The sequence below is a fragment of the Pogoniulus pusillus genome, chromosome 3, assembly GCF_015220805.1.
Source record: "Pogoniulus pusillus isolate bPogPus1 chromosome 3, bPogPus1.pri, whole genome shotgun sequence".
Lineage (NCBI taxonomy): Eukaryota > Metazoa > Chordata > Aves > Piciformes > Lybiidae > Pogoniulus > Pogoniulus pusillus.
Genome location: NC_087266.1, coordinates 4091867 through 4107036, shown reverse-complemented (window position 1 = coordinate 4107036; position 15170 = coordinate 4091867). Strand labels below are relative to the sequence as shown.

The window sequence follows — 15170 nt, the reverse complement described above, 5'->3', positions numbered from 1 at the left end:
AAGGCTATAATTCATTATTAAAGCCTTCTCTGATTTGCACACTCAGGAAGGACATCAATAATCACTTTCCACTATCATTTCCAAATGTCTTTTTGTTCCTAGATATAAGGGTGACTAGGCTGAAGCTGGGGCTAGCCAGACACCATCAGGTCTGCTTCACTTCAGGTACAGCTCCACAAGCTGACCAGGCAGAGGTGACCAAAGCAGCAAGATGTTGCCCCCGGTGATTATTATTTCAATAAGTATTGTAGCTGTGGAAGCTGCTGTTGGATTTATTGGAAATGGATTTATTACAGCTGTTAATGCCACTAACTGGTTCAAAACCAAAAAAATTTCCTCTGCTGACATGATCCTCATCTTTCTGAGCACATCAAGATGGATCTTGCAGGTGACTGTACTGATGCACATCCATAGTCTCTATTTTACAGATGCGTTTAAGTTGGCTGCTGTGTACAAAGCTTTTGGTGCTGTGTGGATGTTTGTGAACCATTCCAGTTTGTGGTTCAGTACCTGGCTCTATGTACTTTACTGTGTAAGGATTATCAATGTCACCCAATGGCTGCTGCTGCAAATCAAGCTCAGGATAGCTGGGATGGTCCCGTGGCTGCTCCTAGGATCATTGGTGATCTCTTCTATGACTTCCCTTCCTTTTCTGTGGATTACATCCAGCACTTACCTCTGCAGCTCAACAGGAAACTGTAGAGAAAACAGCACAGCACAGAGCACTTACTGGGATAGCTCACATCTGTACCTGCTGCTTCTCTACTTCATAGGTTGTTTCTTCCCTCTAGTGCTATCTGTGGTAACCTCAGCTTCATTAATTGCTTCTCTGTGGAAACACAGAAAGACTATGCAATCTTATGCAAATACTTTCAGGGATCCTTTGATAGATGTTCATCTAACTGTCATCAAATCCATCATTTCATTCTTGGTCTTATATATTTCTAGTGTGGTAGCTCAAGTTCTGCTGATCCTGTCCACATCTCAAAGAAAAGATGCTGCAAAAGTTGCAGTAGCCTTAATTGTAGCTGGGGCATATCCTTCCATACACTCTGTTATACTGATCGTGGTCAACTCAAAGCTGAGACTGGCATTTAGGATCCTTTGCCAGCATCTTAAGTGCCTATGGAAGAGGCCCACAGTATAGCTTGAGAGAAACATTCACCAGTAACAAACCTGGAATCAAGACTGTTAAGCATGCACTGTTTTGCTGCCTTTTCTCTTAGTCAATAACTTTCATCTTTCAGAGATTTCTGTGATTAGAACATTTCAGAGTATCTGAAGAGACATTTAGGTTTGCCTTTTTTTTTATCCTCTGCACTATTTTTCCCCCCTCAGTCTTATGTGATTAAGAGCAAGAATAAGAATACACCAAAAGGAAACATAGGTTGGACTGGATGATCTTGGAGGTCTCTTCCAACCTGGTTGATTTTATGATTCTCTAATGCATTTAAATAACAAATCGAGCACAGGCTGCTTTGTGATTTCAGATTCTCAATTTAAGGCAGTTTTAAGATATGTTGGAATTGAAAGAAAAAAATGAACAACAAAACATGGAGCTAAAACAGAGGCAAAAATTACACAGATCACAGATATCAGTTCTCTGCTAAAGGATCCTTCATATGACAACCTGAAAACTTGATTGTTTAATATGTCATACAAGTTCCAGCTGGTGTGACACACAAACAAAACATTCTCTTAAGCATGAAGAACTACTTGAATGATAATCTGAAGGAAATATTAAGATGTTGAAATGTACAGCCAATGAATATAATGGAATCACACTCACAAGTAGATTAATTGGTGTTAGGATTCCAGGATGCACCTGATATTTCAGTGATTAAATATCTACTTAAAGCAGAATCACTTGTTTGAAATATATTTATATGCCTTCATTTGATTTTCTTGAAAGAGGATTACTAAGGTGGTGATTACAGTGCAAATAGATCTAGGTACATATATGCACCTGTCCAGGCTAGAAAATCTTGTTGAAATGACCATTCTGAACACAAGACCTATGAGGAGAGGCTGAGGGAGCTGGGGCTGTGCAGCCTGCAGCAGAGGAGGCTCAGGGCAGACCTCATTGCTGCCTACAGCTAACTGAAGGGAGGCTGTAGTCAGGTGGGGTTGGTCTCTTCTGCCAGGCAACCAGCAACAGAAGAAGGGGACACAGTCTCATGTTTTGGCAGGAGAGGTCAAGGCTGGATGTTAGGAGGAAGTTCCTGGCAGAGAGAGTGATTGGCATTGGAATGGGCTGCCCAGGGAGGTGGTGGAGTCACCATCCCTGGAGGTGTTGAAGAAAAGCCTGGCTGAGGCACTTAGTGCCATGGTCTAGTTGACTGGCTAGGGCTGGGTGCTAGGTTGGACTGGATGAGCTTGGAGGTCTCTTCCAACCTGCTTGATTCTATGATTCTGTTCACAAAATTTGTTGTGATTTATTGGGGTGTTTTTAGCAGCTATGAGTCATTTCTGTGGCTGGTGTCTTTTAATATTTCATGCTGCTATGAAGTTTCACATGAGGTTGATGAAATATGTTCAACAAATCCTGTTGTGTTTTATCACATAATGTGTCAGGTGATTCTGTTTTGAAGTTGTTTGCTCAGCTCAAGTATTTTTATGCTATATATCCTCTCTGCAGGAATTTAGCTAATGCTAGGTTATAAATCACTGTGGTGAGAGTTTCAGTCCCATCTATAAAACTAATGAATAGGGTGACTCATGTAGTTTTGGAGTTTATTGACCTCAGTGTTTGAAATGCTGGAGTAAAGCCTTTATAAATGCTTTGAAACCACTACTTAACAGGATTCGTTGAGGAGTGAATATGCTTTAAACTGGTACCTTAAAACATTTTTTCCCAATGAAAGATATGCTAATAGGAGGCATAAATGAATGCACCATGTAATATGAAGTGATGTGATTATTAACTTGTGTGAACAGCTGGGTCAGACCACATAGCAGGAGCAGGGGATGACTGAACACATGTGCACAGCATTTGGGGAAGCAATGCAGGGTCCTCTAAAGCAGAGACTACTGTAGCATCCACTGCTCTGTGTGCTGCATCAAGAGAGAGTCAGTGTGGTGGTCTGGGTGTTACCCCCCCCCACACACACACACTTCAGAAATCACCCAGACTAGACTCAGTGGCTCTGGAAATTGAATGAAGCTTATATTTACAGCTTAGCACAGTATACAAGCAGATATTTACAGTATATACAGTTATAGACAGAAATATGCAAGGTAAAAGGAAAAACAGAAACACAACAGCCTTCCCAGAAACCTGAGTCCCCAGGAGGGGCTCCCAACCACCTTTCACCTTCTCCCACCCCTCAATCTTACCCCAGACATTGCCTTGTGCCCCAAGGAAGAATGGAGGGGTCAGCCAGGGGGGATTAGGAAGCAAGTGGATTAATCAGAGAGATGGCAGCTGAGGTTAGAAAGAGAAATGCCCATAGATCAGGCAGTGCCCCGAGTGCCAATACCTTACCTATGTTTATATTCTTGTTCTTATGCATCTCAGCAAGCCTATGAGTGAAGTAGACATCACCCTTTGATTCTCTTTCACAGCCTGTCATCTAATCCTTCTCACCAAAACATTCTAGCTAGCTTCAAACTAGCATGCTCAGAAATCCCTCTAAAGCCCTGGCCATGCAGTTCTGCAGAGAGGCTGATGGGAACCCCCATTCTCATCCCAAAGCACCACCTTGTTCTACAGCTGCATGCCCTGCCAATATGGACCAGGATCAGAAGAGTCACCCTGTGATAGCTCATAGAATCATAGAATCAACCAGGTTGGAAGAGACCTCCAACATCATCCAGTCCAACCTAGCACCCAGCCCTGGCTAGTCAACCAGACCATGGCACTAAGTGCCTCAGCCAGGCTTTGCTTCAACACCTCCAGGGATGGCAACTCCACCACCTCCCTGGGCAGCCCATTCCAATGCCAATCACTCTCTCTGACAACAACTTCCTCCTAACATCCAGCCTAGACCTGCCCTGACACAACTTGAGACTGTGTCCCCTTGTTCTGCTGCTGGTTGCCTGGCAGAAGAGACCAACCCCACCTGGCTACAGCCTCCCTTCAGGTAGTTGCAGACAGCAATGAGCTCTGCCCTGAGCCTCCTCTTCTGCAGGCTGCACACCCCCAGCTCCCTCAGCCTCTCCTCACAGGGTTTGTGTTCCAGGCCTTTCACCTTTCATTTGATCCTTTTTCCTACTGGCAGCACTGGCACAGGTTGCCCAGGGAGGCTGTGGCTGCTTCCTCCCTGGAGGTGTTTAAGGCCAGGCTGGATGAGGCCCTGAGCAACCTGTTCTAGTGGGAGGTGTCCCTGCCTACGGCAGGGGGTTGGAATTGGATGATGCTTGAGGTCCCTTCCAACCTAGACCATTCTATGATTCTATGAAAAAAAGAATCCTTCTGCAAGAATTGAGGGGTTCTCTGGTGTTGGGTTAGGTTGTGGTGGTTTGGGTTTTTTTTTTTTGGGTGGGGAGAGGTTGATAATGTTTGGGTTTTTTAAACCTAATCAGGAAGCTCTGGTAAAATTCAGTTCCTCAAAGAGTTTCTTTTTAGATATTTCCAAATGTATTTCTGGTGGCAGTCTGAAGGAAAAGGATCAGAGCCAGATATGACAATACTGACCCCTGCTCAGCTTTTTCACGGTCTCCTCACCTCCAGGAGTGAGATATCCACTGCAAGAGCAATGATTAATAAAATATCCTTCAGTGCTTCCAGGGGAGAAGAGGACGAAGCTCAAGCACTTGATGTCTTTATGTTGTATTGATCAAAGCTTTGTTATACCCAGCACAGAATGAGGTGGCTGGGTACATAAATTAGAATTGTAAATCACTTACTTGGTAAATAAATTATTGCTTTTGTCCTTTCACTTCCCATCCTTTCCCCAAGCTTCAGTATTTTCTTCCATGTCTTCTTCCACAGTTTCCCATTTAATTTCTCTTCTTGCCCTGCTCTTTGTACTTCAACCTTTCCCTTCCTAAAATCATTATCTGTATTCTCTGTAGGTTTAACAAGGCCAAGTGCAGGGTTCTGCACTTTGGCCACAACTACCCCAAAGCAGTGCTACAGGCTGGGGACAGCGTGGCTGAGAGCAGCCAGGAAGAAAGGGACCTGGGGGTACTGGTAGACAATAGCTGAAGATGAGGCAGCAGTGTGCCCAGGTGGGCAGCAGAGCCAATGGCATCCTGGGCTGCATCAGGAGCAGTGTGGCCAGTAGGACAAGGGAGGTTATTCTGCCCCTGTACTCAGCACTGCTCAGACCACACCTTGAGTGCTGTGTCCAGTTCTGGGCTCCTCAATTCAAGAAAGATGTTAAGGTGCTGGAATGTGTCCAGAGAAGGGCAACAAAGCTGGTGAGGGGCCTGGAGCACAGCCTTGTGAGGAAAGGCTGAGACAATTGGGAGTGTTTAGCCTGGAGAAGAGGAGGCTCAGGGGTGACCTCATTGCTGTCTACAACTACCTGAAGGGAGGGAGAGTAGAAAAACATGTCTGGGCAAGCCAGGACATGTTCAGGCCTGTTTTGGCCTGCCATGACACTTATCCACTGAGCTGTCCATCTGTCAAACTCATGCCTCTCCCCAGTTTAGAGAAAAGGATGTTGTGTGTGAAAGTGCCAAATGCTTTGCAAAGGTCCATGCAGGTGACACTAGTTGCTCTTCTCCTGCCTACCAACTCCGTAACCCCATAGTAAAAGACCACCAAACTTGCCAGGCAAAAATTGCCCTTAGTGAATCCATCTCTTCAATTCTTCTACACTTTAATACAGTTTCCAGGAGGATCTGTTTATAATCTCATCAGGCTCAGAGGTGAAGCTGACTGAGTGGTCAGCACTTTCAACTGCTGGTCTGCTTTGTCATGTCTTTGCTCTCGTCTGGGTTATCAGTTGTGTGGTGAATTTACACCCTGATACTCCTAATATTAACATCTCTTTTCTGCTTATCCATGGAGTGATTTGTTTTTCTTTATGATATTTTGCTGTCCTCCATGGTGTTAATTACCTCTCTGCAGAGATACACAAGACAGCACTGCCAGCTCCAGGGATCCCAGAACAGATGTCTTTATAAATGTCACTAAAGTGCTCATTTTCTCTGTTGCTGCTTTTCCAACTGTGATCACGAAGCCTTTGACCTTCTTTGCATCTGACAGCATCATGGTGCTAATTTATTCTGATTCATTTTGGTTAATCTCAAAAGTAAAATAAGTGTTAATGAAGATGCCACACTGTACCTATCTTTTCTTGAAATATGACTTCCCACCTTCCTGCAAGGTCTGGAGAAAAGTTTCACCTTCTGAAAGAGTTTATAATAGGATTATAACCTGGGATTACTTTTATCTCTATTTATTTATTGTCTTCCTTATCATAATGCTCAGCCTTCATTTCATTAATATCACAAGGACAGTTTCTTCAATGTTACAAAACACTTCACAGAGCTAATCCCTCTTCACCTCAATATTTCTTAGCCTGTTTGTTTCTCATTTGAGAACAGCTGTGTGAGAGGTCGTTGGAGCTTAGTTAGGTGTGTAAAGAATGCTAGTTTTGAATCTGTCAAGCAAACTCTTTGTAGAAACATGGGTCTCAACAGTAAAAAGAAAAGAAAAGAAAAGAAAAGAAAAGAAAAGAAAAGAAAAGAAAAGAAAAGAAAAGAAAAGAAAAGAAAAGAAAAGAAAAGAAAAGAAAAGAAAAGAAAAGAAAAGAAAAGAAAAGAAAAGAAAAGAAAAGAAAAGAAAAGAAAAGAAAAGAAAAGAAAAGAAAAGAAAAGAAAAGAAAAGAAAAGAAAAGAAAAGAAAAGAAAAGAAAAAGGAAAAAGAAGGAAAGGAAAGGAAAGGAAAGGAAAGGAAAGGAAAGGAAAGGAAAGGAAAGGAAAGGAAAGGAAAGGAAAGGAAAGGAAAGGAAAGGAAAGGAAAGGAAAGGAAAGGAAAGGAAAGGAGAAAGGAAAGGAAAGGAGAAAGGAGAGGAGAGGAAAGGAGAGAGGAAAGGAGAAAGGAAAGGAAAGAAAGGAAAAGAAAAGAAAGCTAAACAAAAGAAAACAAAATAAAATAAAAGAAAACAAAACAAAAGAAAAGAAAACAAAAGAAAGGAGAAGAGAAAAGAGAAGAGAAGAAAAGAAATGAAAAGAAATGAAATGAAAAGAAAAGAAAAGAAAAGAAAAGAAAAGAAAAGAAAAGAAAAGAAAAGAAAAGAAAAGAAAAGAAAAGAGAAAAAAGGAAAAGGAGGAAAAGAAAAGAAAGGAAAGGAAAGGAAAGGAAAGGAAAGGAAAGGAAAGGAAAGGAAAGGAAAGGAAAGGAAAGGAAAGGAAAGGAAAGGAAAGGAAAGGAAAGGAAAGGAAAGGAAAGGAAAGGAAAGGAAAGGAAAGGAAAGGAAAGGAAAGGAAAGGAAAGGAAAGGAAAGGAAAGGAAAGGAAAGGAAAGGAAAGGAAAGGAAAGGAAAGGAAAGGAAAGGAAAGGAAAGGAAAGGAAAGGAAAGGAAAGGAAAGGAAAGGAAAGGAAAGGAAAGGAAAGGAAAGGAAAGAAAAGAAAAGAAAAGAAAAGAAAAGAAAAGAAAAGAAAAGAAAAGAAAAGAAAAGAAAAGAAAAGAAAAGAAAAGAAAAGAAAAGAAAAGAAAAAAGAGAAGAAAAGAGAAAAAAGGAAAAGGAGGAAAGGAAAGGAAAGGAAAGGAAAGGAAAGGAAAGGAAAGGAAAGGAAAGGAAAGGAAAGGAAAGGAAAGGAAAGGAAAGGAAAGGAAAGGAAAGGAAAGGAAAGGAAAGGAAAGGAAAGGAAAGGAAAGGAAAGGAAAGGAAAGGAAAGGAAAGGAAAGGAAAGGAAAGGAAAGGAAAGGAAAGGAAAGGAAAGGAAAGGAAAGGAAAGGAAAGGAAAGGAAAGGAAAGGAAAGGAAAGGAAAGGAAAGGAAAGGAAAGGAAAGGAAAGGAAAGGAAAGGAAAGGAAAGGAAAGGAAAGGAAAGGAAAGGAAAGGAAAGGAAAGGAAAGGAAAGGAAAGGAAAGGAAAGGAAAGGAAAGGAAAGTTTGGTTTCTGAATGTATGTGCAATTGGTCTTGATCATTCATGCATATTAAAAATGTAAATTAACTGCATATTAATTTCACTTTTTCGATTCAAAATCATGTTTCTCTTTCCCAATGCTCATGCTTTTACAGTGACTCTAAAGAATTTTACATTGGTCAAAGTAATGATAATAAATGTCAATTTCTGGGCAAAATATGATGGAAAAGTTCATGAGTGCTTTTAAAGCCAGAGTTCTTGGTGCTCATAATCATTTCTTAGGTCAGAGAATTTTGTCTCATTCCCAAAACTTTGCTTGTCTTCTCCCTGAGAGGCCAAATTCCCTCTCTAGTATTCAGCCTTTCTGTAACTCAAAAGAGAAAGATAATATTATATCACCAGAAGACAGAACAGTTGTAGGTGATTTATGAGGGGTTTTGAGAAGGAAGTGAAGCGAGAAGTCACACAGATCCATGCTGTCTACACTGGCTGCTCTCTTTCCAGAGTGAAGGCAAACACTCCAGCACAATGGTGCATCCTTCCACAAAGCAGATAGTGCCAATCTGGGATCCTTTCCCCACATGCCCCGTTGTCTATCAGGGTTTTTTTTAACTCTCACAGGAAAAATCAGAGGAAAACTGCTAAAAAGGAGTAATTATTTGGTATCACCTTTCCTCAGTTGCCTGTTGAGGAGGAGGGTTTACATTAAACCCTTTCTGGCCTTGAGGCACTCAGGTGAGGTTAAGATGGATGAGGCTGTGGCCAGTCAGATCAGAAGGGACCACAAGGATCATCTAGTTCCAACCCCTCTGCCATGGGCAGGGACACCCTATCCTAGATCAGCCTGGCCAGAGCCTGATCCAGCCTGGACCTAAACACCTCCCTGGGCATCTCATTCCAGGCTCTCACCACGCTCATGCTGAACAACTTCATCCTTATGTCCAGCCTGAACCTACCCATCTTCAGTTTTTGCTCCATTATACTTTGGCTTATTTTACCCTTTATTATTGTGATTCAGAAATGAATCCTCTCATAGACTTCAGGGTAGAAGAAAACAAAGGTTTCTCAGTTCTCCATATCATTTTAATGAAGACCATTGGGATATGCTCCCTTTTCATCACTTGATGAAGTTTTGATGTAGTCCACTCAGTAATTTATCTCAGTCATCAAATTTGTCAGGAGAGAGAAAATGTTCAACTCCAGCAATTACAGGCCATGTGCATGTAAATATTATCCAGTTTATGCCTTTTCCTCTTTCTTTGTTGTGTTCCTAAGTTTTGTTTTCTTTCAGCCCACACTGCTTTTGTTTAACTGGGGAAGCTAAATCTCCAAGAATACCTGCATTATCTTCAGGGGCTACCACTTCCTATTTGAAAACTCTATACTCAGCCAAATCATTGATTCAGAGGTGCATATACTCCTTTAAGTCGCCAGAGTGCAGAAAATTCTTGTCCAGTGCCTTCCTCACTTTCAGAGGTGAATTCTAATATTGTACAAAATAGTCCCAACTCAAATAGTAGGAAATTATAGAATCATTGAATCAAGCAGGTTGGAAGAGATCTCCAAGATCATCCACTCCAACCTAGCACCCAGCCCTAGCCAATCAACCAGATCATGGCACTAAGTGCCTCATCCAGGCTTTTCTTGAACATCTTTGGGGACAGCAACTCCACCACCTCCCTGGGCAGCCCATTCCAATGCCAATCACTCTCTCTGGCAAGAACTCCCTCCTAACATCCAGCCTAGACCTTGCACACCACAACTTGAGACTGTGTCCCCTTCTTCTGTTGCTGGTTGCCTGGCAGAAGAGACCAACCCCCACCTGGCTACAGCCTCCCTTCTGGTAGTTGTAAACAGCAATGAGGTCTCCCCTGAGCCTCCTCTTCTCCAAGCTATACACCCCCAGCTCCCTCAGCCTCTCCTCATAGGGTTTGTGTTCCAGGCCCCTCACCAGCTTTGTTGCACTTCTCTGGACACATTCCAATATCTCAATATCTGTGCCCAGAACTGGACACAGGACTCAAGGTGTGGCCTGACCAGTGCTGAGTACAGGGGCAGAAGAACCTCCCTTGTCCTGCTGGCCACACTGCTCCTGATGCAGGCCAGGATGCCATTGGCTCTCTTGGCCACCAGGGCACAATGATGCCTCATCTTCAGCTACTATCTACCAGCACCCCCAGGTCCCTTTCTCCCTGGCTGCTTTCCAGCCATTCTGTCCACAGCCTGTAGCACTGATCTTGTTCTTATGCAAGAAGTATGTTCTTACACTTTGAGGAGAAAATTGCTGATGCAAAGTACAAATAATTTTAAATTGGTGCATATGCAGCATATTTCCCTTGCTTATTAACTAAACATAGAATCATAAAATCATAGAATCAACCAGGTTGGAAGAGACCTCCAAGATCACAGTATCACAGTATCACCAAGGTTGGAAGAGACCTCACAGATCACCAAGTCCAACCCTTTACCACAGAGCTCAAGGCCAGACCATGGCACCAAGTGCCACGTCCTGTCCTGCCTTGAACAGCCCCAGGGACGGCGACTCCACCACCTCCCCGGGCAGCCCATTCCAGTGTCCAATGACTCTCTCAGGGAAGAACTTTCTCCTCACCTCCAGCCTAAATCTCCCCTGGCACAGCCTGAGGCTGTGTCCTCTCGTTCTGGTGCTGGCCACCTGAGAGAAGAGAGCAACCTCCTCCTGGCTACAACCACCCCTCAGGTAGTTGTAGACAGCAATAAGGTCACCCCTGAGCCTCCTTTTCTCCAGGATCATCCAGTCCAACTTAGCACTCAGCCCTGTCCAATTAACTGTACCATGGCACTAAGTGTCTCAGCCAGTCTTTTCTTGAACATCCCCAGGGATGGTGACTCCACCACCTCCCTGGGCAGCCCATTCCAATGCCAATCACTCTCTTTGTGAAGAACTTCCTCCTAACATCCAGCCATAATTCTATCTTTGATGATAAACTCCACTGTGTCCTTTAAACTTTTAGTTGGACATGCTGCAATCTCTTGAGCTTATAAGGGTTAACTTGTTAAAACTCATACAAAAAATATTAAGAGGCAAATAATTCACTCAAGATGCTTTTTCCCACCAGAGCTTTTTGGAGATTTTTTGTATTAGAGCTCATTATTTAAAAGTTGACAGCCAAAGCATTTATTGTTATCCATAAATCAACTTTCATGGTTTCTTTAGGAAACCACTTTTTGTATTGAACTGATGTTGTTATGCTCATATACCTGGATGTCATGTGGCTGGATAACTGATTGCTCACTGTCAATGGTCCATGAGCTGCTTCTAGTGCTTGAGCTTCTTACTATACATATTCACAGGAAGTTTCAAACATTCCACTTTCACATTGCTGGTTGAGCAATCTTCATCCAAATACATTATTCAACAAAAGTTGCTATGGAATAACTTATTTCCAGATTGAATATTAAATGGAATTAGACTAGTTCTGATCCTCACAGGTTACAGGAGATTCTGTGACAAAGAGGGATTCATACCTAATGCTCAGCCCAGTTTAGATCTTTTATCTGTGGGGCTTCTGATAATTCATTAATCATATTACAGGCTCACAGGAGGTTAGGGGTTGGAAAGGACCCAAGGAGATCATCGAGTCCAACCCCCCTGCCAAAGCAGGACAATAGTTTCTAACATGGATCAGAGAGGAACACAACCAGACAGGCCTTGAAAGGCTCCAGAGAAGGAGACTCCACAACCTCTCTGGCGAGTCTCTTCCAGGGCTCTGTGATCCTTACAGTAAAGAAGTTCCCCCTCGTGTTGAGGCAGAACATCTTTTGCTGCAATTGACACCCATTGTTCCTTGTCCTATCCCAGGGGGCAGTGAGCAGAGCCTGTCCCCCCTGCTCCTGGCAGCCTTCAGATACTTACAAACATTTATCAAATCCCCTCTCAGTCTTCTCTTCTCCAGACTAAGCAGCCCCAGGGCCCTCAGCCTCTCCTCATCAGCCATGCCCTCCAGTCCCCTCATCATCCTCCTAGCCCTCTGCTGGACCCTCTCCAGCAGATCCCTGTCCCTCTTCAACTGGGGAGCCCAAAATTGAACACAGTATTCAAGATGAGGTCTCAGCAAGGCAGAGCAGAGGGGAAGGAAAACTTCCCTTGATCTGCTGGACACACTCTTCCTAATACACCCCAAGATCCCATTGGCCTTCTTGGCCAGCAGGGCACATTGCTGTGCCATGGGTAACTTGTTATCCACCAGGAACCCAGGTCCCTCTCCACAGGGCTGCTCTCCAGCAGTCACCTCCCAGCCTGTACTGGTAGAGTTTATTTTTCCTCCCCAGATGCAGGACTCTGCACTTGTCCTTATTGAACTTCATCAGGTTCCCCTGTGCCCAGCTCTCCATTCTGTCCATCTCTGAGCTTTATTGTTCTGAAGAAATAAAAAAGCATTTATTCATCACCCTAAAGCTGCTTGAAAGCAGTATATAGAATTTGTTGTATAGGTGTTGAATATTTTATTGCTTATTTTTATTGTGTTCACCTGGATTCCTTTAGAAGCAGATTTATTGCTAAACAATGTATGCCTCAGCACATGCCTGTGACAAAGTGATGCTGCTATTTAAACAATTGATTTTCTTGCCTTTCAGCAAAGTCCCCAAAGAGCCCTGAGAGAGAAATTTCTTTTGAATATTTCCTACATAAGTCAGGCAGCCTAAAAAAAAAAAAAGCAAACAACCAAACAAACCAATGAGCCCTGTACAATTCAGCTGCATGTTGAATGATTTGCCAGTGGAATGGGCTGCCAGGGAGGTGGTGGAGTCATCATCCCTGCAGGTGTTCAAGCAAAGCCTGGCTGAGGCACTTAGTGCCAAGGTCTAGTTGATTAGCTAGGGCTGGGTGCTAGGTTGGACTGGCTGATCTTGGAGGTCTCTTCCAACCTGGTTGATTCTATGATTCTATGATTCATCCTGGATGAGTTGTGTGCTTTCAGATGCCACTTATTGAGGAAAGCATGAGGAGGAAAAATTTTTGTCATGCATTGCTGATAATGTCTCTTCTAATATAATTCTTCATTTTAATTACTAAAGTGTTGATTCTTGTCCCAGGTTGAGACTATAGGGTTAAAAAAAATCTTCTGGGGACTAGAAGATTGTTCTTCAATCCCATAATTCTTCTATCTCTTTATAAACTCACAACAAGATGAGCTTGTTCTGCTTTCCTCCTCCTCCTGCCCTGTGCCTGGCAGAAGCCACCTTGTTGGGAAGAACATGTAAGCAATAGGCCTGTTTTGGGGTGGCTTGTTCAGGCCTCTTGGATGGCAGAGGCATTGGGGATGGGGGGGGGAAGATTGGAGCATTGGGGAGTATAGATTTAATTTTTGGGTTGGGGGAAAATTCAAGGGGATTTGCCAGGGATGTGGTAATGGCTTTTTAATGTCTATCTCCAAATAAATTCTGTATTTTTTCTCCCATTTCATTTGAGAGTTTCATTTCTGTTATCTCTCTTTAAAACCCTCAATAATTCTACATGTTGATTCTATGATTCTACAAGTGATCTATGAGCAAAGTCTCTCTTTTGTTGCTTAGAGTGAGTGTAAAGATGGAGGAAGAATTCTGGAAAGCAGAATGTTCTTTCAAAACTGGGGAGTGGTAGAATCATAGAATCAACCAGGTTAGAAGAGACATCCAAGATCATCCAGCCCAACCTAGCACCCAGCCCTAGCCAATCAACTAGACCATGGCACTAAGTGCCTCAGCCAGGCTTTGCTTGAACACCTGCAGGGATGATGACTCCACCACCTCCCTGGCAGCCCATTCCAATGCCAATCACTCTCTCTGCCAACAGCTTCCTCCTGACATCCAGTCTAGACCTCCTCTGGCACAACTTGCAATAAGGCAGACTAAAACCCAGAGGAAAGGTGGAGGCTGAAGTAAAAGGGTAGCTACTGTAATAAACCCCCCAGAGAAATATATCTATTTATGACCTCTATGAGGAAGTTTTGAGCTCCTGTTTGTTTGCTTTTTTTTTCAGGCTAACCCAAAAATTGAGTAGAACCCATGAGTATCTTCAAAAAAAATGTGTTCTACAAGTTGTTTTGGTTGATTTTTGTGCAGCTGGTTGGGTTTTGGTGGTTGGTTTATTTTCAGGGGCTTTGTGATTTTGACTTTTCATGTTTGTGGGTTTTTAGTTGGGTAGGTTTCCTTTGGTTTTGTTGTGTGGGGTTTTTTTTCTGTTGGTTGGTTGGATTTTTGTTTGTATTTGTTGGTGTCTCATCTCCCCAGCTCCCTCATTAAATGCATCCATCATATATTCAAATGCAGAAAGGGAAAGAAAGATGTGACAAGGAAAATCTATGACCACTCCCAGTGTTGTTAATAATTTTGATTTCCTTTTGCCTCCTACACCTGCTTAGCTTTTAGATAACAGCTTTGCTTTCCATATTGTACAGATAAGGCAGGTCACTGCCATTCAGAGAGGCTCCAGCCTTCAATGCAAACTCACCTCATTGCCAAGGGGCAGATTCATTCATCAAGCTGGCGCTTCAATCTCTTAAGCTCAACTGTCTCTGCACAACAGATTCACAAGGCTGAGCTCTACTCTTTGGCTGCTTAAATCAGTTTAATATTTCATAATCCCATTCTTTGATTGCCAGTTTCTCCAAGGAAGAAATGGAAAGAAGTCAGTCTATTGTTAAGGCTTACTACAAACCCCATTCCTGATCTGCATTTTGCCTGCTTTTAGTTCAGTTAAAAGAGAACAAGGATAGTAAGTAACTGTCAGCTTATGTCTTCAGAAATCTGGGCTGTCTCAGCAACATCACAAGTAGACTCTCATTATAGTTAGTTTCCTTATGGATATAGATATTTTTTGGTGATCAAGACAGCAAGTATAGCTATGCTTTATCCCTCAAGTTAATTCCTTAGAATCATAGAACCAGTCAGAGTTGGAAGGGATCACAAGGATCATCTAGTCCCAATGCCCCTGCCATGGGCAGGGACACCCTACCCTAGAGCAGGGTGCCCACAGCCTCAGCCAGCCTGGCCTTAAACATCTCCAAAGATGGGGCTTCAACCACCTCCCTGGGCAACCCATTCCAGGCTCTCACCACTCATGCTCAACAACTCCCTCCTCACCTCCAGTCTGAATCTCCTCACCTCCACCTTTGCTCCATTCCCCCTAGTCTTGTCACTCCCTGAGAGCTTAAAAAGTCCC

General features: G+C 43.0%; 1 protein-coding gene across 1 annotated transcript; it reads left to right on the top strand.

The window, feature by feature from the left end:
- The first annotated feature begins 211 nt into the window (after positions 1-211).
- Positions 212-1147, top strand: LOC135193186 (taste receptor type 2 member 40-like). Its single transcript, XM_064176728.1, has one exon. The coding sequence runs from the start codon at positions 212-214 to the stop codon at positions 1145-1147; it is 936 nt and encodes a 311-aa protein (XP_064032798.1).
- The last annotated feature ends 14023 nt before the right edge of the window (positions 1148-15170 follow it).

Bases quoted from the DNA above. Each gene is read 5' to 3' on its own strand.
- LOC135193186 (XM_064176728.1), top strand. From the start codon at position 212: ATGTTGCCCCCGGTGATTATTATTTCAATAAGTATTGTAGCTGTGGAA.